This window comes from Phyllopteryx taeniolatus, chromosome 19 (assembly GCF_024500385.1).
Source record: "Phyllopteryx taeniolatus isolate TA_2022b chromosome 19, UOR_Ptae_1.2, whole genome shotgun sequence".
Classification (NCBI taxonomy): Eukaryota; Metazoa; Chordata; class Actinopteri; order Syngnathiformes; family Syngnathidae; genus Phyllopteryx; species Phyllopteryx taeniolatus.
In genome coordinates this window covers 15,365,801-15,393,512 of record NC_084520.1, presented here as the reverse complement: position 1 = coordinate 15,393,512, position 27,712 = coordinate 15,365,801, and the positions used below count along the sequence as shown (strand labels likewise).

Below are 27,712 nucleotides of genomic sequence, written 5' to 3'. Positions count from 1 at the left end.
TTCCTGGTCTCCTTGGCCAATCAGAAGGTAGAAGTCAAAGCCGTTAAGAGGAGGCGGGAACCTGGAACGTACCAAGTTACTGTAGGTATGGAGGGGAGTTTGTTTTCTCTTAATACATGCTACTACATCACTGCGGGACCTTCGGGTCACTTATGGCAGGGGTTCTCACATGTTTGGGGTACACAATTTTGTCCAAGGACCCCCTCATAATCCTAAAACTAATTAAACTACCAAGTACACCCCTAAATGTCATTGGTAGATACCGACAACGTCCAAGCAACGAACTGTAGTGTTGACTTCACAAAGCTGATTGTCCTCCATCACTATCAGCAAGTTAAGCCGAAGAGTAAAGAAAGAAAGAAAGAAAGAAAGAAAGAAAAAAAGATCCATGGACTGAGAGGAGGCTTGCTAGTTGCTGTCTCTTCCTGCCTGTGCTCATTAAACTCACTTTCGCTGCATTTTTATTTTCCCTTCTTCACTCACTGAGCCATCCGTCATTAGATTGTTATACTACTACAAGTAGGGGAAAAGTACAAAAATAAAAGACGAGCAAATCGTTACACAAATGGTTTCTTATTGTAGTTAGGCTATATTATCTACTCTTTAAGATTTTCATATGCCACAAATGAAGAACAGTAACAGGGAGGAAAAGCTTTTTTTGTTTTGTTTTTAACTCCAAAGTTAACACGATTCAACACAATTAATTGTGTTGCCTTGTCAAGGTAAAGTTGTGCAATTGCGGCCTCTGCTGGCCAAAAGGAGTACGTGAAACTGAGTACAGTAGTAGTACAGTTATGCAATTATTATTACACAGTTATTACATACAGTACTGCACTACAGGCTATCATTTCCCATCAATGGTGTGCCAAGGTTCAAATACACATGACAGGTTCAATGCTGTGATCTTCTTCCTCCTCGTGGCAGATGGATGTGCAGGATAATCCCATTGATTACGGCGCCCGTAGCAGGACAGTAAGGTGAGTCCCTGAGCCGCAGTGGAAATGCCATCAAAATTGCCGTTAGCATTATGGGGAAAAACGTCTTCCCTGGACCCAAAAGGTTTGCAAACCCCTGACTTAAACCTCACAGAGACGTGTGTGAACACTATCCACTAGTGTCGAAAGCATGAACCAAACGTTCGATATCGCTATATTGGCACAAGATGTCTTGAAATTGTGCACACGGAGGCCAACAAAACCTTTCATCGAAAAAACAGTTTTTAGATTACTCGACGCATACGAATGAGATCCACCTCCTGTTTGTTCAATCAGAAATCTCTACAATAAATAAAAGAAGGAACAAACACGGGCCTTCTAAGGCCTAAGACACAATGCAACCACATACAAACACACATTGTACATTGACTAATGTCCACTGTGCAGTCTTCGTCAAGCAGGCAGTTATATTTGCAGGCAGACTTGTGCAGAAAAGTTTCCACATGGAACGGAAACCTGTGAAAAGTTCCTCCCGCCGCCAAGTGAAGCTGCCGCAGTTGCTGTAAACATTCCCAGTGCGCTTCCTTTTCTATGTCAGCTCTTCTTCTCCGCCGTAAAGGTAATTGTTGCTCCCGGCCGGCTGCACGTACTCTTCCGTTTTGTCCCAGTCCGACACCCAGCCCCCTCCCGCGCCCCCGTTGGGGTCGGCCCCCTGCGCGGTGGCCCCGTAGCCGCCGGCGGCGGTACGGTACAGCTCCTCGGTCTCGTCGGCCAGCTCGTCCTCGTCCAGGATGCCGCACTTCTCGTCGCTCAGCTGCTCCGGCTCGGCCCAGGCTTGCTTCTCCCCGGAGGCGAAGATGCCTGCGGGGCGACAGGGTCACACCGCGGGGTCACGTGATCGTCACCGGAGACCTCTGCTTGACAGTGGTGGGAAGTCAAATACTTGGATACTATACCTACAGAACATTGCAAAAATGAGAGCGCCCACGCCAATTTGGACATTTTTCCACATAGGGTCGGCGTCACTTTTGTTGCCAGCGGTTTGAACATTAATGACTGTGTGAGGAGTTATTTTGAACCGAGAGCAAAATTACGCTGCTGTACAAGCTGTTCACTGTGCAAAAAGATATAATCAAATATTTGCAAAAATGTGAGGGGTGTACTCACTTTTGTCAGACACTGTTAGTAGATTTTTCAGCTGCTTTACTTATGGCAATTTTCAGATTTTATTTTATTTTATTTTTTTTACACGTACTCCCTACATTTGAAATATTGTTTTTTTTAACCTCAACACAACGTAAGAAAGATTATTTTTATTTACGCTGATTTGTTCGATTCATGTTTATTATTGTATTAACTGTACAATATTGTTTTTCAAAAATGGTTTTTATAGCATTTTATTTCAATCGTGTATTTAAATAGTTTTTTTTTTTTTAAATAAACAATACAATACAGTAAATTATGAAAACAAAAAAACAAAGACAATTGAAAACAACAGCACAAAAAAATAGTTAAAGAACATAAATAATCAACACAAACAATGGTAAGGAATTACCCGCTTACACATACCTTATCATTTACATCTCTATTTCTTTATATTTTATTATTATTATTATTACAACTATCTATATGTAACATAAAATATATTATTACATGTCATGTATCAATATGCGATGCACTTTATTGTCACAATAACTATATTCATATACCAATATGTAATATTAACTTTCCCGATACCACTGACGTCACAATAAAATATAGTTAATACGATATGTTTTTTGTGATTCTGTATTTTATATACGCATGACCGTACTTTTAACTATTTGAAGGACTTTGCGAGTCCTCTGGGAAAAGTGCTATACGAATGAAACGCACGAGTTGAACTTTTAGCCGACTCGAAAGGAATGAAGTACGTACAGCATACACATACCGTAAAATATGACGCCTCCGTAATGAACCAGAGAAGCGATGAGAAACACGCCCTGCCACTCTTCACGTGTCTGAGAAAACAAAAGCAGAGGAAGGCGGAGAAGAGAGGTTCGCTCAGGGCTGCGCACGCACGCACACAAAAGCAAATGACGCTGCAGTTGTGTCGTACCTTATGTTTGGTCATAGCACCAACTATAAGTGGGCAAACCATACCAGAGAGTGTGCCCACCCCATTGGAGATGCCCATGAGGATACTGGCATAGCGTGGAGCAATGTCCAAGTGGTTGACATTGAAACCTAAAACAGACACACACACACACAAGTGGGATAAACTCAGACGTCATTGAATCGGTACTCGAATCGGTACTTGAATCGGTTCTTCTATTCTACGAGTCCCCAAAACAAGATTGCTTTTGCCACATTCTTAGCTGATGAAATGGTTGACCTCACCTGAGATTGCAAAACCTGAAAATCCCACAGCGAGAACCAAGAAGGAGATGGCCACGCCCTTTGTGTGGGAGAAGCCCACCACCAGCAGAAACGTGGCCTCCATGCCAAAGCCTGAACACAACGACGACGAGTGAGCGACGACCTCATCGCCCGTGGCAATTGATTTACTAGTACCGGTAAATTGAGTTCCGAGCTCGGTCGCGGAGTGAATGGAATTCGTAAGACGGGATAATGCGGTACTTTGCTCTGCTTACCTCCGCAGTTCATCAGTTTCCTGACATTGGTGGTGGTCATGATGCGGTTGCAGCGCAAGTAGTCGGCAAGCTGGCCTCCGATGGGCACGATGATGGTCATGACCAGGTGGGGGAGAGCCGACACGATTCCCACCTGCGGCCGCCGCAACACAGAAAGGAGAGCCGCAGAAATGAGCGCAGCCGGGAAAAGCACTCACGCTCTGTATTGCAAGTCAAAGTAGGAGTAGTAAGTAAAGGTAAAAAAAATAAAAACAAATTAAAAGTACAGACTCTGAAATGGACTTCAACACAAAAGTAAAAATTGACATTTTGTTTAAAAAAAAAAATAATAATAACTGCACACAAAACACTTCCCCATTTTCTTTTTATTAATTTAACAAAATACTTGAACTGAGAAGAAGAACCAAAAAGAATGTTACATGATGTCGCGCTAGTAAACTACTCCGCTGCACAAGCAAACAAGACTACGAGGCCCAACTAATAGGCACGTGTCACGCACTAGTAGCCTCCTTATCAAGGATATTGAATACATCCTTTATTGAAAGCTGTTTGAGCATGTATTGGTCCACTAGTTTGCATCTGAACCTTACTAGTAAGCTACTAAGCTGCACTAGTCAACTCTGACATGCTTATTAAGGATCCTCGTGAAGGTGATCTATTGTACGTTATTCTATTCTATTGGATAGCAGGGTGAAAGAGGGGAAAGTGAAGTTTGGAAGACCGGCCTTGCTAATCTCGAAGCCGAAGACCTCCTCGAAGTAGGCGGGCTGGCTGATGAGGAGAAGGTAGAAGGTCCAGCTCCTGCAGAAGTTTGCCACGATGATGGCGTAGACCGGCATGGATGTGAAGAAGGCCCGCCACGGCGTGTTGAATTTCTGGAGCACAGCACAAGCGCAGCGCATTGCCGTCCGTTGGCCGAACAACACAACGAGGCGGACGCACCGACACCGAATGTTGAGCCGACTCGCCGATGCTCTCCTCGATGTATTTCCTCTCCTCCTCCGTGATGGTGGGATGGGCGGCGGGGCTTTGGTAAGACACCATGATCCAGAAGCAGTACCACATGACGCCGAAACATCCTGGTGGGTGGGAGCAGCTCAAAAACAGCAAAGGATTTTGCTGCCCCTCGGCAGAAATTGTATTCAAATCCCAAAAGAAAGGATGGAAAACGTTCAAAACAAGCAGATTTTTCAAAGCGTCTGCTTACGGAAAGCCGTTTGGGCATTTAGTACGTTGACAGATTCTATTTTTCATAGTCCATCCACAAATGCGCCAACATGAAACAATGATGAAACAAAATCGATCACGTAAGTAATAATAATTAGCCGGAGATTAAAAAAAATGCTCTCACCATAGACGTAGAAGACTGAGGACCATCCCGAGTACTGGACCAGGATTCCAGCTAATGGCATGGCAATCACAGCGCCCGCATAAGAACCTGACAAATAAAACAGAATGTCACAGTTCAAAATATACTACAAGAGTAAACCCTCGCCCAAAAAATGTATTTGACGCGCCCCCGAAATGTTCACCGTTAATTCATCATTAATAGTTGAAAAACTGAAATGTCCCACAAATGTATTGATCTTAGATTATCCGCCATCTTGTGGCATCTTTGAGTGTCCCAAAAAAAAAAACACAATAAATGAATAAATTGTACCACAAAAGGCAGTCGTAGCTAGGCGACTTCGTTCGAGAGGAGGCGCCCATTTGGCCCAAATGCCATGACAGGCCGGGTATGAAACGCCCTGCAGGGTGACAACAGAAGGGGACACATTAACTCGATGCGTACATAGATGACTGGAATTTTATATATAATACAGAGCCGTGGTTCAAATAGGGCAGACCCCGTGTCCCATTCGCAATCACCCCGCCAGTGTACGCGGAGACGAAAAGAGCGCGTCACCTCCACAAGGCCTTGGAACACCCTGACAATGATGACACAGCCAAAGTGCATGCGAGCCGCCGCTGGGATGAGCATGTTGAGGAACGAAGTGGCCACGATGGCAAAGCCAAACACCCTGCCAGAAGAAGAAGACAGGATAGCAAGAAGTCCTTCAAATAGACGCCGCCAGTCAGGCGCCAACCTGTTCGCGGCAAACTTTTGACAGATGAACCCTCCGGGAATTTGCGTCACGATGTAACCCCAGAAGAACGATCCGTGGATCATTCCCACCGTCTCGGGATCCCAGTCGAACTGAGCTTTCTGTGGAGACACCGGGTGGGGGTGGGGGTTGGGTTACCATTCCGACCAACGACAAATCAACAGTTGACCAAATTGCAAAGTGAGAAAATCCGCAGCGGCGTGTTTGTTGAGCCATTAACATTCTATTATTCTATCGTCCAAGAGAGCCAGCCATTTTCAACGCTTTATATTGGTCAATACTTTTGAAAAATAACAGGCCCACATGGGGACTCACCAATAGTATTGATGCGTGCAAAAAAGTCAGCGATATTTACTGTATATATATATATACACGAAGACGGCAGTCACAAGTGCTCTGGAAACTGCAGTAACATTAGCCATTCTCCGCAGATGATAAAGAATATATGACAGATTATTCTTGATTTGTCTGTCGAGGTGTTGCTGCACATTTATGCTCAAATATCTGTTGCTTAAAGGTTTATAACACCGTGACATGGATGCTAGTTTTGTTAGCCTGTCTATGGCGTTTTGCACTGTGCGTTAGTTAGCATTGCACGTACACCAACAGGAGTGTTAACATAGCATCCTTTCCCCTACTCACCACTATGACCTCCTTGTCGTCCCTGTAGACGGTGTGGCTGTTGACCATGCTGACGATGGCCACGCCCAGGTTGCAGCGGATGCCGAAGGAGATGCAGAAGCCGATGCCGGAGAGGATGGCGATGATGTAGCGCCGCGGCAAGCCGAAGCACGTGCAGTCGACCACGGGCATCTCCTTCTCCTCCGCCAGTTCCGGGCGACCCTCGGCCGACAGCTCGATGGTCTCGCCGTTCTCCTGCTTCTTCTCGAGAGCTCTGCGGCCGAAGTGAACGCATTTTGACAGTCGACTTCAACTGGGAGTGACAGATAAACAGCTTGAAGCGAGCACGCGTTGCCCCCCCTTTCGGAGAACCGTGTGTGCAGCCTGTACGGCTGGCCTGCGCTGTAAGATGTGACCACAAATCTGTCAGGAAAAAAAAGCCTACTAGAACACCTCAACTTGATTTGGCGTTAATCAGAGGCATTGTAATGTAATTGGTTAATTCTAAACACAGCCACATCCCCAGTTATAAGAGGGTGTGCACACTTGTGCAACCACGTAAATTCAGCTCTCGAAAATATTTGTCTTTTATTTTTTTTCGGTTGAGTTCTACGTTATAGTTCACATAAATGGTGGGGGAAAATGTTGCTAAATGAATGACCAAAAACCTGCCATTTGAATGGGGTGTGTAGACTTTTTATATCCACTGTATGAACGTCTTCTTTCACTTTGTGACGCACTTACTTACTGTGCCTAATAAAGTGTCCTGTTGCGAGCAGTGAAATGCGAAGGGGTTCTTACAAACGTGGAGTTCTTTGAGTGACTCCGGATTCTTACAGTCATTGATGCTGATCAAGTATTAATAGATTCTCAAGCATGAATTATTAATACCTTTGGATGCCTTGAACTATTTTTGTCTTTCTCGCCACCTTTTTTTCCCTGTCCTTTCCTTCTCAAACGCCGCTGACTCATACTCTATCAGTTTATTCCGCAATAGAAGTATAGTGTATTTTTACACTATAGTGCATAGTGTATATTGTTTTTGCTGCGATGACTTGTCATGGCTTGACCGTGAATTAAAGACAATCCGCTGTAATCCTTGCAGGTTCCCTGAGCTTCCCTCCGTTGCTCCGATATGAGGACACAACCCGGCGCTCGTCACACACACGGAAAAAATGATCCGAACGGAAGAATGTTGATCATACGACAATCGGATTCATCCTAAATATTCTTGTGTTTCAATCAGCCTATGGCAGGGATATCGAAGGTTTTTTCTACCGAGGGGGACACTTCACCTTGTGTTTATAAGGAAAAAAAAAATAAAATAAATAAATAAATAATTAAAAAAAAAAAATTTGTGTGACAATCCCCCCCCCCCAAAAAATTTTTTATTTTTTGTTTTTATTAAAAAAAACATTTTAACTGTTTCTACATAATAATTATTATTATATATTAATAATATATAATTATTTGACGTCGTAAGTGGGAAGTAAACCTCGTTCAAGTACCTTATTTCTGTATTTAAGTAGATTTTTAAAAGGTTGACATTTAATCAAGGTTTTTTTGTTTTGTTTTTGTTTTTTTCCTCCAGTAGCTATCATGACCTAATTTAATGTATCTTTTTTTTGCCACTCTGTTTACATTAGCAAGCTATGGCAACTAGTTGTTTTGATAGCATTAAAAAAAAAAAAAAAAAAAAACATCGTCTTTTCAGTATGAACACTATGTAGGTTACTAAAGGTGGAAGATATTTTTCTAGGTTTTTTTTTTTTCATCATCCAAGTTACTAAAGGTGGCATTGTGACAGCAAAAAAAAAACAAAAACAAAAAAAACATTCAAATGGCTTTTCACTTTTGTACTTCAGTACATTTCAGTCTGAGATTTTTTCAATTTTTTACTTTTATAGAAGTCGAATCAGTCATTTTTCTTTTACCAAAGTGTTTTTTTTGTTGTTGTTGTTGCCGTACTATCTAATAGCACGTGTCTGGATCTGATACTTTCTTTCTTTCATCTCGCACGGACAACCTCAAAAGCCAAAGGAAGGCTACTTAAGTACAACGTGCGAGTACTTTTGCCACCTCATTAATCACAAGGCCTACATTGACTTAAGGTCTGGCCCCACTTCCTTCATCCGGTGTGGCGTGCGGCTGGGTGAGCGTGTTACGCACGAAAGCGAGAGCGGGCACGTAAACCGCAGGAGGAAGTGTCCCCTTATTGGTCCGCTGGCCTAATCCTGCACCTGTAAGGGGAGGGGCTCCACCACGGCGAACTATACACAGTACGGAGGGGGAGGCGGCCTCGGCGTACGGGCCCCGCGGGGGATTTACGTGGCTCGACAGCTTGGAGCGGAGGGAGGCTATTTCGGGAGAGGATTTAAGTGTTTAGACGCTCGATCAAATCCCGCGCAGAAAGACAGAAAAGGAAGCGCATCAATACCCGACTGGTCACACTCACTCTCGCCCACACCGGCTCAGAGATCCACCGCAAGTTTCCTTAAGCCGCTGCCATGTTCCGTCATCAGATCAAAGTACTCACGCTCTCTACTTAAGTCAGGGGGGGTCAAACTCATTTTTGCGGTGGGCCGCATCGTAGGTATGGTTTACCTCGGAGGGCCCGTTATGACTGAACTAGGGATGGGCGAGTACCGGTACCAGGTGTCGGCATCGGGCCGATACCGGCCTCCTTTCACGGTAGAGGGTACTTGCGAAGGCTGCCGATACCAGCAGCAAATCAACAAATCAAAATCTGACAAAGTCCTACTCGGCAGTAGTTGGCACTACACTACACTGTGACCTTTGACACATCGGTGAATCATTATGTGGGTCAGAAAGAAAGATCTTCGTTGACAATTATCTGTCATTGTGCGAATTGAAATGTTATATATATATATATATATGTTATAAAGTACTCGTCGTATTGGTATCGGTGAGTACTTGTACTGCTATCAGTCCGAAAACAAGTGGTATTCAACAGTCTTACTATGAACACACAGAAATGTATGATCCCCAAATATTATTGCATAGTTACAACAAATTAACAGATAACTAGTTTTGAAATCAGAGGTCAGTAAAAAAACTTTGATACATTTTCAGTAATACTTTTTTCAATTTATTTTAAAGGAGAATTGGTTAAAAAAAATAGAATAAAAAGAAAGAAATGCTTGCAATATCTCAATCTGCAGTTTTGGTATTTTAGCAAGAGACGTGAAGTCGAGGCATAAGATTTTCTTTCGCGGGCCACATGAAATGATGCGGCGGGCCAGATCTGGCCCCCCGGGCCATGAGTTTGACACCGGTGACTTCAGTAGAAAAAAAAATGGCTGCTTAAAGTAGAAGTATTTGATTTAACTCCTGTACTTAAGTAAAAGTAAAAAAAAAAAAAGACAAACCTTCAAATGTACGTCAGTACAAAAGTACAATTATTATAATTTTTTTACTCTCAATTTAAAAAAGGGAGAAGAAAAAAAACTCAGTACACAAAAGAGTTTCCTCTTTTATTAACTTGCATATAAAGAAGCAAATCCACCTTAAAATAGCCCAACATCTCAATCAATTAACATCTCAATCATATTTGACTAAAACTTACCCTATTTACATATTTTGTATCTCATCACCCGTGGGCGGTGGACAAAGTAACAAAAGAAAGGAGCAGAAAGTAGAAACATCTGTTTTCAAAAGTAGGGAATGAAAGAAGAAAGTCGTCAGAAAATGAAATAAACAAAAATCTAAATCAAAACCTACTTGTGGGGCCTGGACATGCATGTACTGCACTGACAAAAAAAAAAAAAGTTGTATTTTCGCCACCGAAAATGCTTCCTGAGGATTGTTACCCAACAAGTGAATCGCCGCAACGCTTTCGCTGTCATTGCATAGAACTTTCATCAACAGCTGATTTCGTTTACCATTTCTACCGATACCGATAAAGCATCCCGCATGTCACCCTCCTCACCGCTACTACGTCTACTGGCAAAGTCGTCCGGCTTTTGCTGTTGTCGCTTACGCACATTCGGTGTCACGGTGAGAAAAAAAAAAAAAAAAAGCTTCAAACCTTTGATAGTTTTGATTTAAAACGCTGTTTGTTGTGCTTTACTGGGGTAACTGCGCTTCATTTTGCTCACAACTGTGCCAATAAATTGCTTTTGCGACCTTGTCTTTCCTCAACCGAGTCTGCACACGTGCAGTAAGTAGATGGACTAGTCCATTGCATGAGAAGGGAAGGGGGAAGCAGTCCGATTAAGCATTTTGATGTCTTTTTAGACACGTCCATTAAGACTAAAACAATAATAATTGCTTTCAATGGACTAAAGCTTTCAACAAAGTACTGTATATGGACTTGGTTACTTCCCACCGCTGCATTAGATGTGTTGCTGATATCTTTTGTCCTGTGTATGAATAAATGCTAAATAAAACACTGGTAATAATAATGAGTGGGTGCATGTCACTAATAGCATGTTGCTCCGTTTTTGACGGGCAAATCTTGTTGCTCAGGGGCCTCATTCAAATTTTAAAATGGGAAGATGGGTCCAAAAATGTATTTTATTTTATTTTTTAGTGTCTATGGAAAGCAAATACAAATATTTCGATGAATAATGAAATAATAATTCCTTCTCATGTTGTATTTTTTGAATCTATAATTAATTTAATTATGATTAATTCACAGATTGTTTGGTAAAATAAATGAATACTTTTTTTTTTTTTAGCATTTTTGTATTTTTCTTTTAGTATACAGTCATTCAATAATTTCATAAAATAAAATGAAAACAATTATGCAAATGATTTATTTTACTATTTTTTTTTTTTTTAATCAAAAAAGAAAAAGTTAAGGAGATCAACAAATAGAAAATAGATACAAATGAATACATTTTAATTATCCAATTTTAGAACAAAAATTGGCTAAATTAATATAAAAAGTATGACAGGACTTTACATTAGGTACACCTGTACAATATCTGAGAAAATAACGACAAGAAGTACGTACATGATTCTCAATTTCATAGCTTGGACTGCATCACACTGACAACAAATCTCTCGTGTGGCCGAATAAAATGAGCAAAATATGAGAAACGCCATCCAGTACAATGCACTGCAGTTCGACAGCCACTATTATTAAACAAATTGCTGTATCATGGCAATGCATGCATATCACTCCTGACTATTATTATTATTATTATTATCATCTTTCAGATAAACTGGACTTTGTTTACAATAGTCTTATTTGTATCATTTTGATGCTCATTTTTTGTGATTTAGCTTTAATTTGTACTTTCTTTGTTCTATTTTCCTTTTTTGTTCTTTGCGTCTCCTTTTTTTTTTTTTTTCATTTTTAGCTATTGCATGACTGCAAAGTGATGAATTATTCATGGCGGTTTGCTGTATGGGATACTTTACATTGAGGGGCCATGCAATGGAGACAAATGCAAAAAAAGAAAAAAAAAGACAAATCCACACACTCATGGGACATCATTATCTCAATAATGGATATTTTGAAATAAATGTAAAAATGTGTGCGTGTCTGTACATGTTTTTTTGTTTTTGCATAGCACAAATAGGCACTTATAGATGATAATAATTATGGTTTTAATTGTATCATTGTTTTAAAGGACCTACCCTGACTTTCTAAATACTAAATTGTGGGACATCATTATTTCATTTTCCCCATATGGATATTTGTAAATATATGTATATGTCTGCACATGACATTTTCTCAAGAGATACATATAGACGATAATAGTTGTTGTTTTGATTGTACGTACCCATATATTTTGCCCAGAGTTTTGGCAGCCACGGCCTTAAACCTGTCCGGCCGGATCTCCATCCTTCACACGTCCAGCAGCCCGTGCGCGCTCCCGACAGCTTAGCCCTGTGCTGGTGCACGCGCCTCGTGGATCCCACTAACGCATCCAAACTTCAAAATTAAAGAAGAGAAATTAAAATCACTTCCCCAAAAAAAAAAAAAAAAAAAAAAAAAAGATGCTTTCAATCCAGATAAGGCGACCCACCTCTAGTTGCCTTGGAGCAAAATTGCGCTCAAAAACATTGTCCAAGTGTCACTTTGTTGTCGGTGTCCTCAAAATTGTAAAGATACAAAAAAAAGACGTATATAAATATTTTATTTTACGTTCTAGGGAGGTGGAATGCCCCCGGGAGGCAACTATGGATGGGAGTCATGGCCGATGGCCCAGCTCTGTGTGGCCAAACTCCTGAGTCCAGATTACCGCAGCCTAATCTCACCCCCCCCCCCCCCCCCCCCCCCCGAGTGAGTGGGACCCACAGAGTGAGTCTCAGGTGTGGCGTGTCACTACCTCCCACTCCGCTGCTGCCCCCACCCCCCCCCCCACACCCACACTACTAAGCGGCGCGCTATTCCTGGAGGACTGTGAACGCATGGAGGACAAGAAGAGAAAAACAAAAAGGGGGGTGAGCGGAGGAGGCACTGGGAATGTTTCAATGTTTATTGTTCAAATGTAAGAAGAAAACAAAAACTGGCATCTGCATCCATTTTTTTGTGAAGAGTCAAATGAGTTCATTTTTTAATGTTTTTTTTTTTTTTTTTTAAATAATATAAATTAAGCAATTAAGAGTTTAATTTGGGGGAGGGGGGTGGGGTCTATCTTTAATGTAATTTCATCACAAAAACCACACAACCCCCCTTTTTTCGATTTTGCCAAATATAAACTTGTGGACTTGGATAATATTGATTGCACTTTTATCTACAATGGCGGTGCCGTCATCGGTATCATCTCAAGGTCAGTGATTCTCCAAATGTGGTACCGCTACTCCCTCTAGTGGTAACCGAAAGAATGATTGCCCAATAAGTAGAGTTCAGTTGTATTTAACTTTTTCGGACAATACATGCATTTCATCTTAAAGAAGTGTTTCTTTGCAAACTTTTATTTAGGTACCACTGCATGTACAAATTGAAATGTTATGTGTGTGAAAAAATTATTGTCTCGTGTAAATTATATGAAATTGTTGTATTGGCTGGAATTGTGGACCATTGAAATGAGGGAATGAGCATCTGGAATCTTGTTTATTTAGACGACAAATGCATATCACACAAAAATGCTACAGTTCATGTTGACAGCGCACATTGCATCGATTAAAGTAAATCAAGTATGCGATGGCGAAAGGAGTCACATTAAAGAACTATTGTCAATATAGCGACAAGATAGATTGATGGTGAGATAAAGGAATAAAACACATCACATGAAGAAATTAATTTCACTCGTTCTCTGGGGGAAATGCTACGTTAATGCAATAAATATTAAAGTGCACGACTCCTGGCTGGATTAAAGAAGGAATTCCACGGGCCAAATTTTGTATACTTGCCGTTCAGAAACAACTCCGCTGCAGGTCTTCAGCCGAGATGGTTCTCAGCGAGCGTGAGGAGCAAGGCGAGGACGACGAGGAGGCGAAGAGGGGAGGAAAGGGCACGGCAGAAGGGGGGGGGGACAGGTAGGGGGGGAAAGAGATGACGGAGGGCGACTCCGAAAGGGAACCGTAGCCGGCTCGAAGCGCATCCGCCTCGCTGGAGGCTTGGAAGAACGCCGGGGGAGAGCCCGTTGGATCCAGATGATCTAGAGGATGAGATGATGTTTCTTTTTTTTTTTTTTTTTTTTAGGAACTGACCCTTTGCAGTCATTTCTCTGATGAAATGACATCGACTTTGCAAGACATTTATGGCACTTATTTACCCCTAGTGGATATAAAAAGTCTACACACCCCAGTTCAAATGCCAGGCTTTTATGACATAAAACCAAGATATATAATTTCAAAACGTGTGTGTGTGTGTACACCCTCTTACAACTGCGGCTGTGTTCAGAATTCACCAGTCACATTAGTACTGACTAGAACAGCTGAACTTTATTTGGGGTGACTCAGAGGCACTCCAGATGGTGACCGGTGTGTGCGTGCTCCCATCTAACATGAGGTTGAGTGTGATAGAAAAGTAGTGCTTTGGCACCATTTTTGGGGCGCAGCAAGGCTCGATCCCGTCCATGTCCAAACTTCTCTTTGTAAATACAGCGGTGCCTTGACATACAAGTTTAATCCATCCGTGACCACGTTTGTGTCATGCAGACGGTCAAAACTGCTCAATAAGCCGCAGTAATATGAGTTCGTCGCAGAGGATAAAGAATATATGCCTGTGAGTACCGTTATTTCCGTCTGTGTTGCTCCATCATTTGAGTTCAAATACACGTACACAAAAACATTATTTGTCGTAACGAAATAATTTTTGGACCAATGAAGTGAAAGAGGACAATTCCAGAGTAGGAATGTGAACTTCTGCACTCTACCTGGGTCCTCGTGAAGCTGGGTGTGCATGTATGCTTGTTTGTTGTAGAACTTGTTGTAGATGCAGTACACGGCTGCCATGAGGATGCACGTGCCAGCTGCCGCCGCGATAAAGATGCCAACCTTGGCGTTGTTGTCTTGGTCTACATGGACAGTCGCCGAGGTAAAGAGATTACTTTTTAAAACAGATATCCACAGTTTTGCCACCTTGTGCTCATTACGGACTCACGTGCGGGTTTTGCATTGAGGTGCCTCGTCTCCTGGCTCCTCCGTGGACTCGGGATGCGCGCCGGCGCCGGCGGAGGGTGCGCCGCCGGGTCCTGGTGGGTGTCGAGGGTGCGCTGGCTGCAGCTGTCGGGAAGCAGCAGCAGCAGCAGCAGGAAGAGCGGCGAAAGGAGGTCTGCCATGAAGGTCGACGAAAGCACGCTGACAAATGGAAGAGGAACGTGAGCCGTTTCAAGCATTTATTTGACAGCCAGCTTCAGATCCATGTACTAGTATGTTCTAGTACTCCCTAGAAAGACACTTTAGGACACCGGTAGAAGTACTAGGGCGGGCTAGTCGAAGAAATCTCACAATTTTCCTTACGGCTTACTAGTACAACTATAACTTTAAGGTGGATATCGAATAAATAAGGTCCACTCTGTACCCTCACTAATAAGGCAATTCAGCGTACTAGTAGACCACTGTCATACTAGCCTATTTTTGCACGACATTTTTCACACTAGGACATTACTAGTGAACCAAAACTACTGTGCACTACTTGACATCTGCACACTACTAGTGAAGCTCTTTTATAGAACTTTATAACAGTACTAGTAGCAGACAGTTGTCAACAAGTGCACAGTGTATATTAACATGCCAAAGTTGTGTACGTCGAGATCCTTGATATCCAGCGTAAGCTCAGTGTACTAGTACACACCGCACCCTACAAAAATGACTGTCTTACTAGTAATGTTTTTACCAATACTAGTACTAGTTGTTGTACTTGTGTGCTGAATCGTCTTATTATTATTAAGGACAAAGAGCGTACTAGTACACGGATCTTTAGCTGGATATCAGGAATATCGAGTAAATGTTGAAAATGTACTCCACATCCTAGTCAGCTTTTGACAAGAGAAAATTCTCTCTCGTACGAAGACTCATTTTTGAACATTTAAAAGGAATCATGTGAATTGTGCCTACCTGAGGTGGAAGCAGGAGTCGGTGTCGTTTGTCCTGTCTTGACTTCACCAGAGAGAACGCGCAGCCAAGACGACAGAGCTCCCAAGACACCGAGTTTCCACGTTGGGGGGGGGGGGGGGGGGGGGGGGGAGACACGTGCGAGTAGTCTTCCACGCAAACACAGACACGAAGAACTAAGAACTAACATGTTCAAAGCACATTTTTCTTTCATGCTTAACGTCAAAATGGCGCAGCCTTGGAAGAACACCAAATGCTCAAGAACTTACAAATATTGCAATTATACATAGAAATTACAATGTAAATACTTTGGTGTTTACCTAGCAGTGTTAGGGGGTCACTGGCCCCCGCTGCTCCCCCTGAAGAACCGCCACTGTTAACCATAAGGTGAAAAAAAAAAGGTAGCAAAATGTGTTCAAAGAACTGCTTTAATGAGAAAAAGTTTTCATAAAAAACATGACATAAAGGCAAATTCCATTGACTGTACACCTTTGTTCAAATGTTCAAAACTTTACATGCCACAAAGTTTTTTGTTTGTTTGTTTTTTTTAAACAAAATTAAGGCCACTTGACATATGTACATTCATCTTAAGCAGTAAACATGTACATGAAACGACACCTTAGCTCTAATAAACCTATTAAAAAAAAAAAAAAAAAAAAAAAAAAAAGCTATAAAAATCCCAATAGTCCAACATGCATTGGAATTAGAGTTTGGACAATGTCTTCATGTTGAAAACTGAAAATATGACCTGTGGAGTGAAACCGATTTTTACAAACAGCATTCAAAAATAAATAGGCTTCTTCCTTGACCATCATAATAATCCCTGAAAGCTTTGAAAGGACGGGTTACTAAAAATGGCCCACATAATACATTTCTACAACCCCAATTCCAATGAAGTTGGGACGTTGTGTTAAACATAAATAAAAACAGAACACAGTGATTTGCAAATCATGTTCAACCTATATTTAATTGAATACACTACAAAGACAAGATATTTAATGGTCAAACTGATACACTTTATTGTTTTTATCAAATAATCATTCATTTAGAATTTTATGGCTGCAACACGTTCCAAAAAAGATGGGACAGGTGGCAAAAAAGACTGAGAAAGTTGAGGAATGTTCATCAAACACCTGTTTGGAACATCCCACAGGTGAACAGGCGAATTGGGAACAGGCGTGCGCTAGGATTGGGTAGAAAAGGAGCTTTGTCATTCACAAGCAAAGATGGGGCGAGGTTCACCTCTTGGTGGACAAGTGCGTGAGAAAATAGTCCAACAGTTTCAGGACAATGTTCCTCAACGTACAATTGCAAGGGATTTAGGGATTTCATCATCTACGGTCCATAATATCATCGAAAGGTTCAGAGAATCTGGAGAAATCACTGCATGTAAGCGGCAAGGCCGGAAACCAACATTGAATGCCCGTGACCTTCGATCCCTCAGGCGACACTGCATCAAAAACCGACATCAATGTGTAAAGGATATCGCCACATGGGCTCAGGAACACTTCAGAAAACCAATGTCAGTAAATACAGTTCGGCGCTACATCCGTAAGTGCAACTTGAAACTCTACTATGCAAAGCAAAAGCCATTTATCAACAACACCCAGAAACGCCGCCGGCTTCTCTGGGCCCGAGCTCATCTAAGATGGACTGACGCAAAGTGGAAAAGTGTTCTGTGGTCCGACGAGTCCGCATTTCAAATTGTTTTTGGAAATTATGGACGTCGTGTCCTTCGGGCCAAAGAGGAAAAGAACCATCTGGACTGTTATGGACGCAAAGTTCAAAAGCCAGCATCTGTGATGGTATGGAGCTGTGTTAGTGCCGATGGCATGCGTAACCTACAAATCTGTGAAGGCACCATTAATGCTGAAAGATACATCCAGCTTTTGGAGAAACATGTGCTGCCATCCAAGCAATGTCTTTTTCATGGACGCCCCTGCTTATTTCAGCAAGACAATGCCAAACCACATTCTGCACGTGTTACAACATCGTGGCTTTGTAGTAAAAGAGTGCGGGTACTAGACTGGCCTGCCTGCAGTCCAGACCCGTCTCCCATTGAAAATGTGTGGCGCATTATGAAGCGTAAAACACGACAACAGAGACCCCGGACTGTTGAACAGCTGATGGTGTACATCAAGCAAGAACGGGAAAGAATTCCACCTACAAAGCGTCAACAATTAGTGTCCTCAGTTCCCAAACGTTTATTGAATGTTGTTAAAAGAAAAGGTGATGGAACACAGTGGTAAACATGACCCTGTCCCAACTTTTTTGGGAACGCATTGCAGCCATAAAATTCGAAGTGAATGAATATTTGCTAAAAACAAAGTTTATCAGTTTGAACGTTAAATATCTTGTCTTTGTAGTGTATTCAATTAAATCATTGTATTCTGTTTTTATTTATGTTTAACACAACGTCTCAACTTCATTGGAATTGGGGTTGTATTTATAAAAACTCACGAATGACCGAGAGGCTCATGATTTCATTTGTCTCACATTAATTATTCACATAGAAAAGAGTTTCGGGTTGGCATTTTCATCCGATCAAGACGGAGGAAAAACATCAATCACACTTGTAAACAACCTCGACAAAGGACCGTGAATCACTAATGTTGGTCAATGAATACGATGTTGCCACGGCAACACAAAGTAAGCGTATCTTTGTAACTGTGGGTAATGGGAATGAATACAGCGGCCTGAATCTTCCATATCGAGAATGCAGTACGTCATATGGCTGCTGAAATTTCGGCTCAGCGTTACTGAACTAAAGCAACCTCACGTGGACCCGTTATGGCAATGAGCCCATGAAACATCCCAAAATGAAATTGTGTTGCTCAAAGGCCACATACTTGAAAAACAAATTGACTCGCTCAAAGTGCAAATGTTAACTTTGGATAGGTCATTTTGTACCGAAGAAATGTGATCCGAACATCCCGATTTAGGCTGAAGCCGCGTCCCCGCTCCACTGGTTGACGTTCGACACATCGGCCATGGGGGTTTCACTCTTGGTGCTGACAATTCTGTACTCGTCCGCCGCTATCCCGCCGGAGCGAGCCCTGTTCCTGTCCTGGACAAGAGTGTAGACGAAGCCCAGCGGGACGGGCAACATGGCAAATATGATGAGCGAGGCTAAGACGGCCAGAGCCCAGCCCGGGTATGGCACCGCCCGCTCAGAAACCTGCAACATCAATGAGATGCGCCAGTTAAGTACAGAAAAAGCTTCGGAGCACCTCAATAGACCATGAGCGGTTTATTGCGTGACAACATTAGACTAGTTAACTTACACTGACAGTTAATGGTGGCTCAATTAACTAAATGAAGTCAGTGGGAAAAGTTGGTTTCAAAGTCGACCAAATCACACCAGGTTGCGGTTGGCCTGCAGTGTAATGCTTCGTACCGTCTCTTGATGCCACTCCATGTAAGTTGGCGCATTGATGAACATGCGAATGCTCGTAGCTCCGAGCAGTGCCAACATGGCCGGCTGGCAAATGTACTTCCACAGGTACTTGTAGACCGCAGACGGACGCCAACCCAGCATCCCCTCGATGTCGTCCAGAAACCTTTCACAAACCAAATCCGAAAACAAACAAACCCACCGTCACATGAGGCTCACGAATAGCATTAGCTAGCATACTCGCCAAAACAAGTCACTCATGGGCAAACAAGTAGCAATAATAATTTGTTCCGTGACCACGCTCCTAACTCAAAACACTTGTATCTCAAATCATCTTTTCCCAATAAAATGAATGGAAATGCTGTGAATCTATTTACTCCCCCCTCCCCAAAAAACTGCACAAATTGTGTATTTTAATGAGGAAAAATCGCAATCAATAATATTGTACTTTCCATAGAGACGTACTGTACAGTAATGACATAAATAGAATTAAAAGAAGTTTTTGTCACTGCTTTAAATAAATGGCCATCGTTCTGCACCTTCTGGTGTGCCCGCCTGTGCTACCTGGGGGCAGTAAAAGACAGCTATACTGTTCATTTGAGACATTTAACTCCTCTCCTTGCTCATCACAACAGCAGTAAATACTAGTATTCTACGCAGAGGATAAAGAATATGAATATTATATTGTCCGTCTACATGTGTTGTTGCATCGTTTGTGTTCAATCCTTTGCTTAAAGGGTTAAACCACCGCAACATAATGTTACTTAGCATTAGTATTAAGAGAGCGGACTGAAAAGCTACGCTATCTGGTTGTTTAAAATAAGAATTCTCTTTGTTTTACATTTACTTTTGACAGTCAACTTGAACTGGGATTGGCAATAAAACCAAGTTCACACAGACGTTGCGGCTTTGCGCATTTGTAAAAAACAAAAACAAAAACAAGAAAACTCAAAATACGACCCAGTCCGAGCACGTACCGAGCTTAATGAAAAAAAAAAACGTGTTTAAAATAGGGGGGATAAACAGTCCTCACCTGTCGGCGCCATATAGCCAAGACACGCTGAAATTCTCAAACACCACCACGATGATGAGAGGCAAAGTGGCTGAGTAATCGTCGAACATCATGACGAAGTAGTTCCCGCAGCGTTGGGTGAACAGCAGGCCAATCAGGAAGCCGATGAGGCAGCTCAAAACTGTTTTCAGTAAAAAAGACGAAATGTTCGGATACACGCAAATATTTTCTCCCGCCGGCCACGAATGCGCAAAAAGGCGAGGTGAAAGCGCTGGCGTGATAGTGAACCTGTGAATTTGGTCTTGTTGTTCGCCAGAGTCTTGAAGCGGTCCGTGAGCGGGGCCAGGATGCCTTCCATGGTGCCGAACATGGTGCTGAGGCCCAAGTTGAGCAGCATGAGGAAGAAGAGCGCAGACCAAAAGGGACTACCGGGCAACAAAGACATGGCCTCGGTGAAGACGATGAAAACGAGGCCCGTCCCCTGCACACCCTGAACACAAACACACAACCGCGCTGCAAGGTGTTGTGCACGCGAGACAAATCAATCATGGAGTTCCAGTTGAAAAACTGCACCTTCTGCATCTCCTTTTCCAGGTCGCACTCAGATATGTTGTCTGGGAGGTGGCTTTTGTGTTGTGCGAACCAGCTCCTGTACGCCTCCAGGCCGAAAGAGCCCGGGTCCGAGTGGTTGAAGCTTGGCAACATGCTTTGGTCCACATCACCGCTTTGGGCCTGCACCAACAGCAGCTTCAGGTTCCTAAGGAAAGACAACAAAAACAAAGAGGCAGATTGTCTCATGAGCTCAACTCAAGGATCTAAGTACGTTTTCTGTGTACACAAAAGGAATTATATCTCTCAAATATTGCTCACAAATCTCTAAATCTCTGTCGGGGAGCACTTCTACTTTGCCGAGATAATCCATTAACCTTAAAAGGTACAATAAGGCGTAATAAGATGCTAATTAGACAGTATGATGCTTGCCACACTGATAAGACTTCCACCCCAAAAAGATTCAATGCTCTAATATAAGACAAAGTATTAGTTTGAGGGTGTGCATATTTATGCAACCAGGTTAATTATGTTTTGTTCGTCCCAAGATTTTTCTTTTTTTTTTTAAATGCATCATTACACTGCTGGAAACTTTATATTGCGTCATGACTCTCTGTCCTTTGGTGTTTATATCCGAAATGAATATTTTGTTCTAGTCGCATGTTTGCTGTAGTACTAGCGGCTTTATCTACCGGACACAAAATTTGTGTGTGTGTTTTAATATAGCTGATCAATTAAAACAAAAATCTGGGGGGCGGGGGCAGGGAATTGATTTGTACAGGTAATAGGTCACACTAATGGTGGAAAAGGTTTTGACATGATTTATTGAGCTCTTTTTTTTGTATCCCAAAAATGTGATTTTTCTTTTTTTTTCCCCCTCATTTTGTCATGACAGGGTGCTGTGTGCAGCATTTTAAAGGGAAAGGGAATTTATTCCATTTTCAGAATGCGGAAGCACAGTGAATACTTCACCAATGCCCTTTAAAGCTTTGTAGTTTAGGACACCGTTGTGTGTTTAACTGAAGCAATATTTCGAGGATTTCCATACCTCACAACACACTCCAAGACAATCTTATTGGCACGGAAGCCGAGCACGGCGAACACCACCAGGGTGGCAAGCACTGATGTGAAGAAATTGATGAACGACACGGTGTAGGCATCGCGGTGGCAGTTGTTGCTCTTGGGGTTGTAGGACGAATAAGCGATAATGGATCCGAAGCCCAAGCCCAGAGCGAAGAAGACCTGGGTGGCCGCCTGGCGCCACACCTGCATATTGGCCCAGAGCTCCATCTGCGCATGTGGAGAAACACCACCGTGAGCCAATCGGGTCGACTGTGTGGAAAAAAAAAAAAAGTGCCGCCGTCGATAGAAATCGTGTCAAATCCGCCAGTACCTTGGGGTAGAACATGTAGGTGATTCCTTCCAAGGCCCCGTCAAGGAGAAGACCTCGCACAAGGAAGCAGAACAGCACCACGTAGGGAAAGATGGAGGAGAAATACATCACCTAAGAAGTTTGAAAGAAGGAGCATATTTTTCAGATAAGCCCAAACTGTGACACAGATGTGCTCCTAAACATTATACTGTCGCTGTTTGGCGGAAACCTTGTACACACGCCGTACGGGAGTACCTTTTAGTTTTTTTAAATCAACTGGCAGATATGCTAAGTTACCTCTACTGTTAATGCCAATTTATAAAACATGTCGGGCATAATCAGAAGACTCGTGGGCGCCGAGATGTGTACAGCAACAGAAGAAAATGCATACAATTCTTGGTATAGAAACGGGATTTACTAAGCGGCTCCAAATATACACATCGTAACAATAAATACACTGTGTTCGATTCCTTGGGCTGGGAAATCTCATTTCAAAATAAGATGCAATCAATATTTATTCACATTTGCTTGTGTTTATAAGCCTGGGTTACACTCGTTTGTCCAAAACAGGGTATAAATTTCACACATGGATCTTATTGGTCCGTCCCCACGTCGTCCGTTATTGTTAACGTATTATTAACCAACATAAAGTATTCAAATTAGCTTGAGAACAAATCTATTAACTCTTTTGCACGCTCTGAGAAATGTTGTAATAATCCTCTTCCCTCAGTCTGCGGGAGCCGTGCAACGTTATATGGCCTCAAGATTGAAAGTGCGGGTGCTCTTTCGAGACAACGCGTGAAAATAGTTACGTTAGCTACACGTGAGTGAGCCTGTTTCGTTGAAAATGGAAAGCTGTAACGCTTGGGTGCAAAAGGAAGCGTCAGCCACAAAGGTGCCGGCGAGCTTGCACGCAGATTCATTGAACTGCTTAGTCAGCTCAGCGGTTTATTTATTTATTCCATCACTAGTCATGGCTCTTAGAATTTGTGGGAAGGCGATGTCATCCCAGTCGTTTGCTTTTGTGAAGTATTCAAAGTTGAGAGTTGAGAGTTGCGGCACCTTGACGGAGCTCTTGATCCCCTTGAACATTCCCAGGCACACGACGGTCCAGGCGGCCAGCAGACATCCGACGATGTACGGGTTGAACGAGCCCGTGTCGTTGATGGAGTCGCTGATGTCCAACGCTTTGCGGTACCAAAAGTAGGACGTCGTGGAGTTGGCCTGACATTTGTAAACTGTAAAGAAACCATTGTCGCCATGATGATGATGTTTTTGTCTGCAAGGACCCGAGGCGAGAACTGCACGTACGCGTCACGTTCGCCTCCTCTGGACACGTTGTCCAAGGTAAAGGGGACTGAAAGGAGTTGCCGAGGTAGAAAAGGCTCCATGCGAGGATTACGTTGTAGTAGAGAGCCACAAAGAAGCAGACCTGAGGGAATACAATGATCACAAATTATGAATAAGAATAGGTAACCGTATGATTTTGGAGGCAAGACTTGATTCTACAAACCAATGTTTTCCAACCTTTATTGACCAACTAGATCCCGATACTTAACGGAACATAAAATATTCCCAATTAGCTGGCTCCGACTGACAAATCTACGAGAACATTTTTAACTTAATTTACCACACAGCTGGAGTAGCCAATCCCTACAAGCCGTGGGGAGATGGACTTCCACACGCCGATGCTTCCCTGCCGGATGGCCTGACCGGCAGCCAGCTCCAGGAAGAACAAGGGAATACCCACAACCAGCATCATCAGCACATAGAGCAACAAAAAAGATCCTGGACAAGCAGTGAGTCCAAGTATTTATCAACATAAAAGATAAAAGTGTCATTAAAAAAAAAATATATATATATATATATATATATACACACTCACCTCCTCCATTTTGATGGCACAAATACGGAAACCTCCAGACGTTGCCAAGCCCAACGCTGAAACCCACTTGAGCCAAAAAGTACTCGATTTTACTGTTCCAGCCTGCTCGGGCTTCAGGCTCAGTGGCGTCTTGGTTATCTTCTTGACAGTGCGCCTCCGCCTCCGAGAGCTGCTTCTCCATCTAGAATAACACAAAAGACCAAATGGAGTCTTATTAAAACCAACAAAGTCAGACTAACAATATCTTGAATAGCAGTAGCTTGTAAAATGAGAACATTAAAGCTATAATCAACTATTTTTTTGTTTAAGAAAAAAAGAGTGATTTCCACCCAAGCCACTACAAGAATAGAAGATAGAATGCTGATTAAGCCTACCATCTTCTGACACATCTTGCTACATTTTTCTTTTTTTTTTTTTAAATATATTTAGTGACTATCCTATACATTCCCATGCCGGATCACTTGGTGGCTATCGGACATAAAAAAAATTTTACCTACAAACAGGCAGGCCCAATTATGGACAGCGAGCTGGTCGACCGAGCCAGAGAAAGGAGAACGCAATTGAAGCAACATGTCGGACGAGAACCCCCAAAAACATCCAAAGTGGATCCTACCACTAAGAAAAAGCCTGCTCCTAGTTCGGCTGAAGGATTATTAGTAAAGATGGAAAGTGTCAAAATGTTTGAGGTGCACTCTTGAAGAGACGCGGGGGTGGGGGTCGCAAAGGTCGTGCGCGGTTGGGAGGAGGCGGATGAGGCCGGACAAGCATTTAGACGACGTCATATCAAAGCGACGAAGGCTTGGTTGTAATGCCGAATTCCAGCGTTAGGGGGCGCCAGAAATCGCGAATTATAAAACTGAAAATGCTTCACGACGTGACAATACTCAAATACAAATAATCAGTCAAAAGTAGGAATACACAAATACATTTTATGGTCCCATTTTTTAAAACAGTTTAATCTTGTAAATGCTCAACATTTTTACGATTATAGTAACTTTAGATATTGAGAAACGTTAATGAACCTTTGCGTATTGCCATGACCTGGATGCCTGAAATGTACATAGACACATTTGTTACCTTTTTATTGATATTGTGGAAGTACGTTCAAAATGAAATGGGTAATGATGCTATTAGGCTAACGATGTTCAGGTTGACGTTATTCCTCGGCATCGTTTATCGCCTAAAACACGTCCATTTGCAGCCTTTGACTCGAACACGGACCCCACACAAACTAACCTGAGCAAGATGTGCTGGTAGAAAAAAATAAAAATAAAAATAAAAAAAAGACCAAAAGGAGTCGAAATGTGGGAAATATCGACGTTAAAGTCTTGAAATGGGTGCACGTCCGGCTACGGTTGCGGCTCGGAAAAAAATTAAAATAATAAACGACGGCACCACTTACTTGAAAAACATACTGGAAATATGCTACCGGTATGGTAACTAAATAATCATAATCATTTAAGACAATAGCGTAAAAGTGCTAGCGCGTTTTTCTAAACCGTTCCGAACCGCGTGCTGAGCACGCCTACATGGTGCGTTCACTGGCATTGTTGTGCCTTCATCTGAAAGTCATATTTTACTGTACCCAGCTGTTTTAAAAGCTTCCACTTTTCACGAGGAAACTCCAATTTGGATTTGTAATAATCACTTATACTGAACGTATTTGAAAGCTCGCTCTGAAAGGGCCCTGAAGGCATCACAATGTACTATTTCCGAACATAAATGTTACGTCCTCGCTCCCGTGCTGCATTCACAAGCTTTGTTGGTTGTCGGTAAAAGTGAGAAACGGTGATTTAAACAGGAAAGTATACAAGTAAACGTCACCTTAAAGCCAATACTTTACTGTGCTCAACTGTCTTAGTGGGTGACATTTTTTATAATAAAATTGACAGTTATACTTGTAGCAATCAATTAATAGTTATAGTTGAAAACTCACACCAAGAGGCTAAATCTCCTACGTCCACCGGGGCCTCAAACTAGGCACAATCTAACATCCACATTTATTACGTAAATTGGTTGTAAAAAAATTACAAACGCATGCATCATCATTGAAAACATGTCCAAAAAGTATTTTTATTTAGATCACATCGTATTTAATTTAAACTGTTACAAAATATACTTTCACTTTGTGCGTTTGCGTGTTTTTGTAAGAAAAGTAACGTTCATTGAACCATCTCCTTTGAAATTCAGCCCCCCCCCCCCTCCCCCCACTTAATCGTTATTAATCCACGGAATCTTTGTAAAGTTTCCTATTGTTTTTCTTGAAGAAAAACACTCAAACGCAAGATGACGCAATACCAGTGGCACGACCGTGGACGTCCGATCCCAATCACCAAAGCAATGATTCGTTAATGAAAAAAAAAAAAAAAAAAAAAAGTCTTAAAATCATTTTTCATTTCCATTGCCAGTCTCGACCGTGTCGACACGAGTGAGTGTTCATTCCGCAGAGCGCATCGTCACCCGCTTTGCCACGTATGCCCGCTTTTAAAGTCCCAAACAAAATGAGACCGCGCTTGAACGCAGACACGCTTCACCTATTCAAATGTCGTAAATACCTTATTTGTAGAAACAACAGCTGGGGTGGAAACGTCCTTAAGACAAAAGTCAAGTATGTTGGCGTTGCTGTGCTGCCACTTGTCCCAACTCCGCCTTTCTCCTTCATGAGTGCACGATGGAGGCTTGTTGTGAAAAGTGACACCTGAACGCCACTTCGTAGTGCATTTCCCCTCAGAAAACGCATAAGTCCACTGAATAGTTGGAAATGGTACAAAGAGGTAAGCGGTGACCTGCCCAGAGGTTATTTAAAAAAATTAATAAAAAAAAAAAAAAACAAGGTTACCCGAAAAAGAATCCACATTTTAGAAAGATACAAAACAGCAGTGTCCAGATTTTAAAGCCCATGGAGCTGGTTTGGGGAGGAACTGGACAGAAGAGTCAAAACCACACATTTATGAGAACCTCTGCAAACAAATATTCGGTTTCCACTGTAGCAAGAATCCTGCAAAAGTGTTTGGCTGTTACATCTGCCAGAGGAGCGCTACTTCTAATGAGTCAAAAGTTTAGGATGCACACTTGTTTCGAGATCCCAGTCCATGATTCCTTTTGAAACTTGAATTGTTCTGTGCTTTCATTTCAGAGTACGACGCGTAGAAGTGGACGCCGTGGGAAAATTGTCATCGACCAAACACCTGTTTGCCAATTTTGCCGTTCCGTTTCTTGTTGGAGAGCAGCGAGTTGCGCAAAAAAAAACTCGTGCAACACTGAACCGTTTCTATGATGGATGTGGTCGTCGACAATCGTGCATTTTGTGATCACCTTTGTTCAGTTGTGTTCAGTATACATAATGATGTGGCTGTGTAGTGTGTACATGAGGTGCGTGTTTGGCTTGAGGGAGGGAGTTTGTTTCTGTCTGAGTCAGCGAGTGAAAAATAAAAGAAACAATATCTACCCGGTCGATAAGATCGGCCCAACTGATGCAAAAAAAAAAAAAAAAAAAAAAAAGTACAGTTGCACGTGCTTTCAACGGTTTAAAGAAGGCCAAATGAAGTTGAAGTGTAATCCTGAAATGTCCCCACAAAGTCCCATAACCCGAACATTTTGTGAGTCACTTAATGTCGGTTTGACTTCAAAAAGGTTCGGGGGAAAAAAAAGTTGTCATATTCCCAATCAGTGACAGCGTGCCGGGCCTTTCGGCACCACGTCATCACTTTGCTCCCTTCCTCGTTGCCC

General features: G+C 42.4%; 2 protein-coding genes across 2 annotated transcripts; both read right to left on the bottom strand.

The window, feature by feature from the left end:
- Positions 1-557: 557 nt before the first annotated feature.
- On the bottom strand, positions 558-12,507 carry LOC133469783 (vesicular glutamate transporter 1-like). The gene is made up of 14 exons (XM_061757305.1): positions 12,294-12,507; positions 12,048-12,199; positions 6,316-6,568; positions 5,656-5,774; positions 5,475-5,589; positions 5,229-5,316; positions 4,920-5,006; positions 4,511-4,647; positions 4,294-4,443; positions 3,569-3,701; positions 3,315-3,425; positions 3,034-3,161; positions 2,866-2,935; positions 558-1,796 (listed from the first exon to the last, which is right to left on the bottom strand). Exons 2-14 carry the CDS (start codon positions 12,107-12,109, stop codon positions 1,525-1,527), a joined length of 1,725 nt encoding a protein of 574 aa, XP_061613289.1. The 5' UTR covers positions 12,110-12,199; positions 12,294-12,507; the 3' UTR covers positions 558-1,524.
- Positions 12,508-16,181: 3,674 nt separating this feature from the next.
- LOC133469779 (sodium-dependent neutral amino acid transporter B(0)AT2-like) lies at positions 16,182-24,904 on the bottom strand. Its single transcript, XM_061757293.1, has 12 exons — positions 24,481-24,904; positions 23,984-24,164; positions 23,729-23,886; positions 23,410-23,530; positions 23,161-23,336; positions 22,120-22,230; positions 21,775-22,016; positions 20,751-20,934; positions 20,466-20,667; positions 20,199-20,358; positions 19,169-19,331; positions 16,182-18,949 (listed from the first exon to the last, which is right to left on the bottom strand). Exons 1-12 carry the CDS (start codon positions 24,553-24,555, stop codon positions 18,710-18,712), a joined length of 2,013 nt encoding a protein of 670 aa, XP_061613277.1. The 5' UTR covers positions 24,556-24,904; the 3' UTR covers positions 16,182-18,709.
- Positions 24,905-27,712: the final 2,808 nt, after the last annotated feature.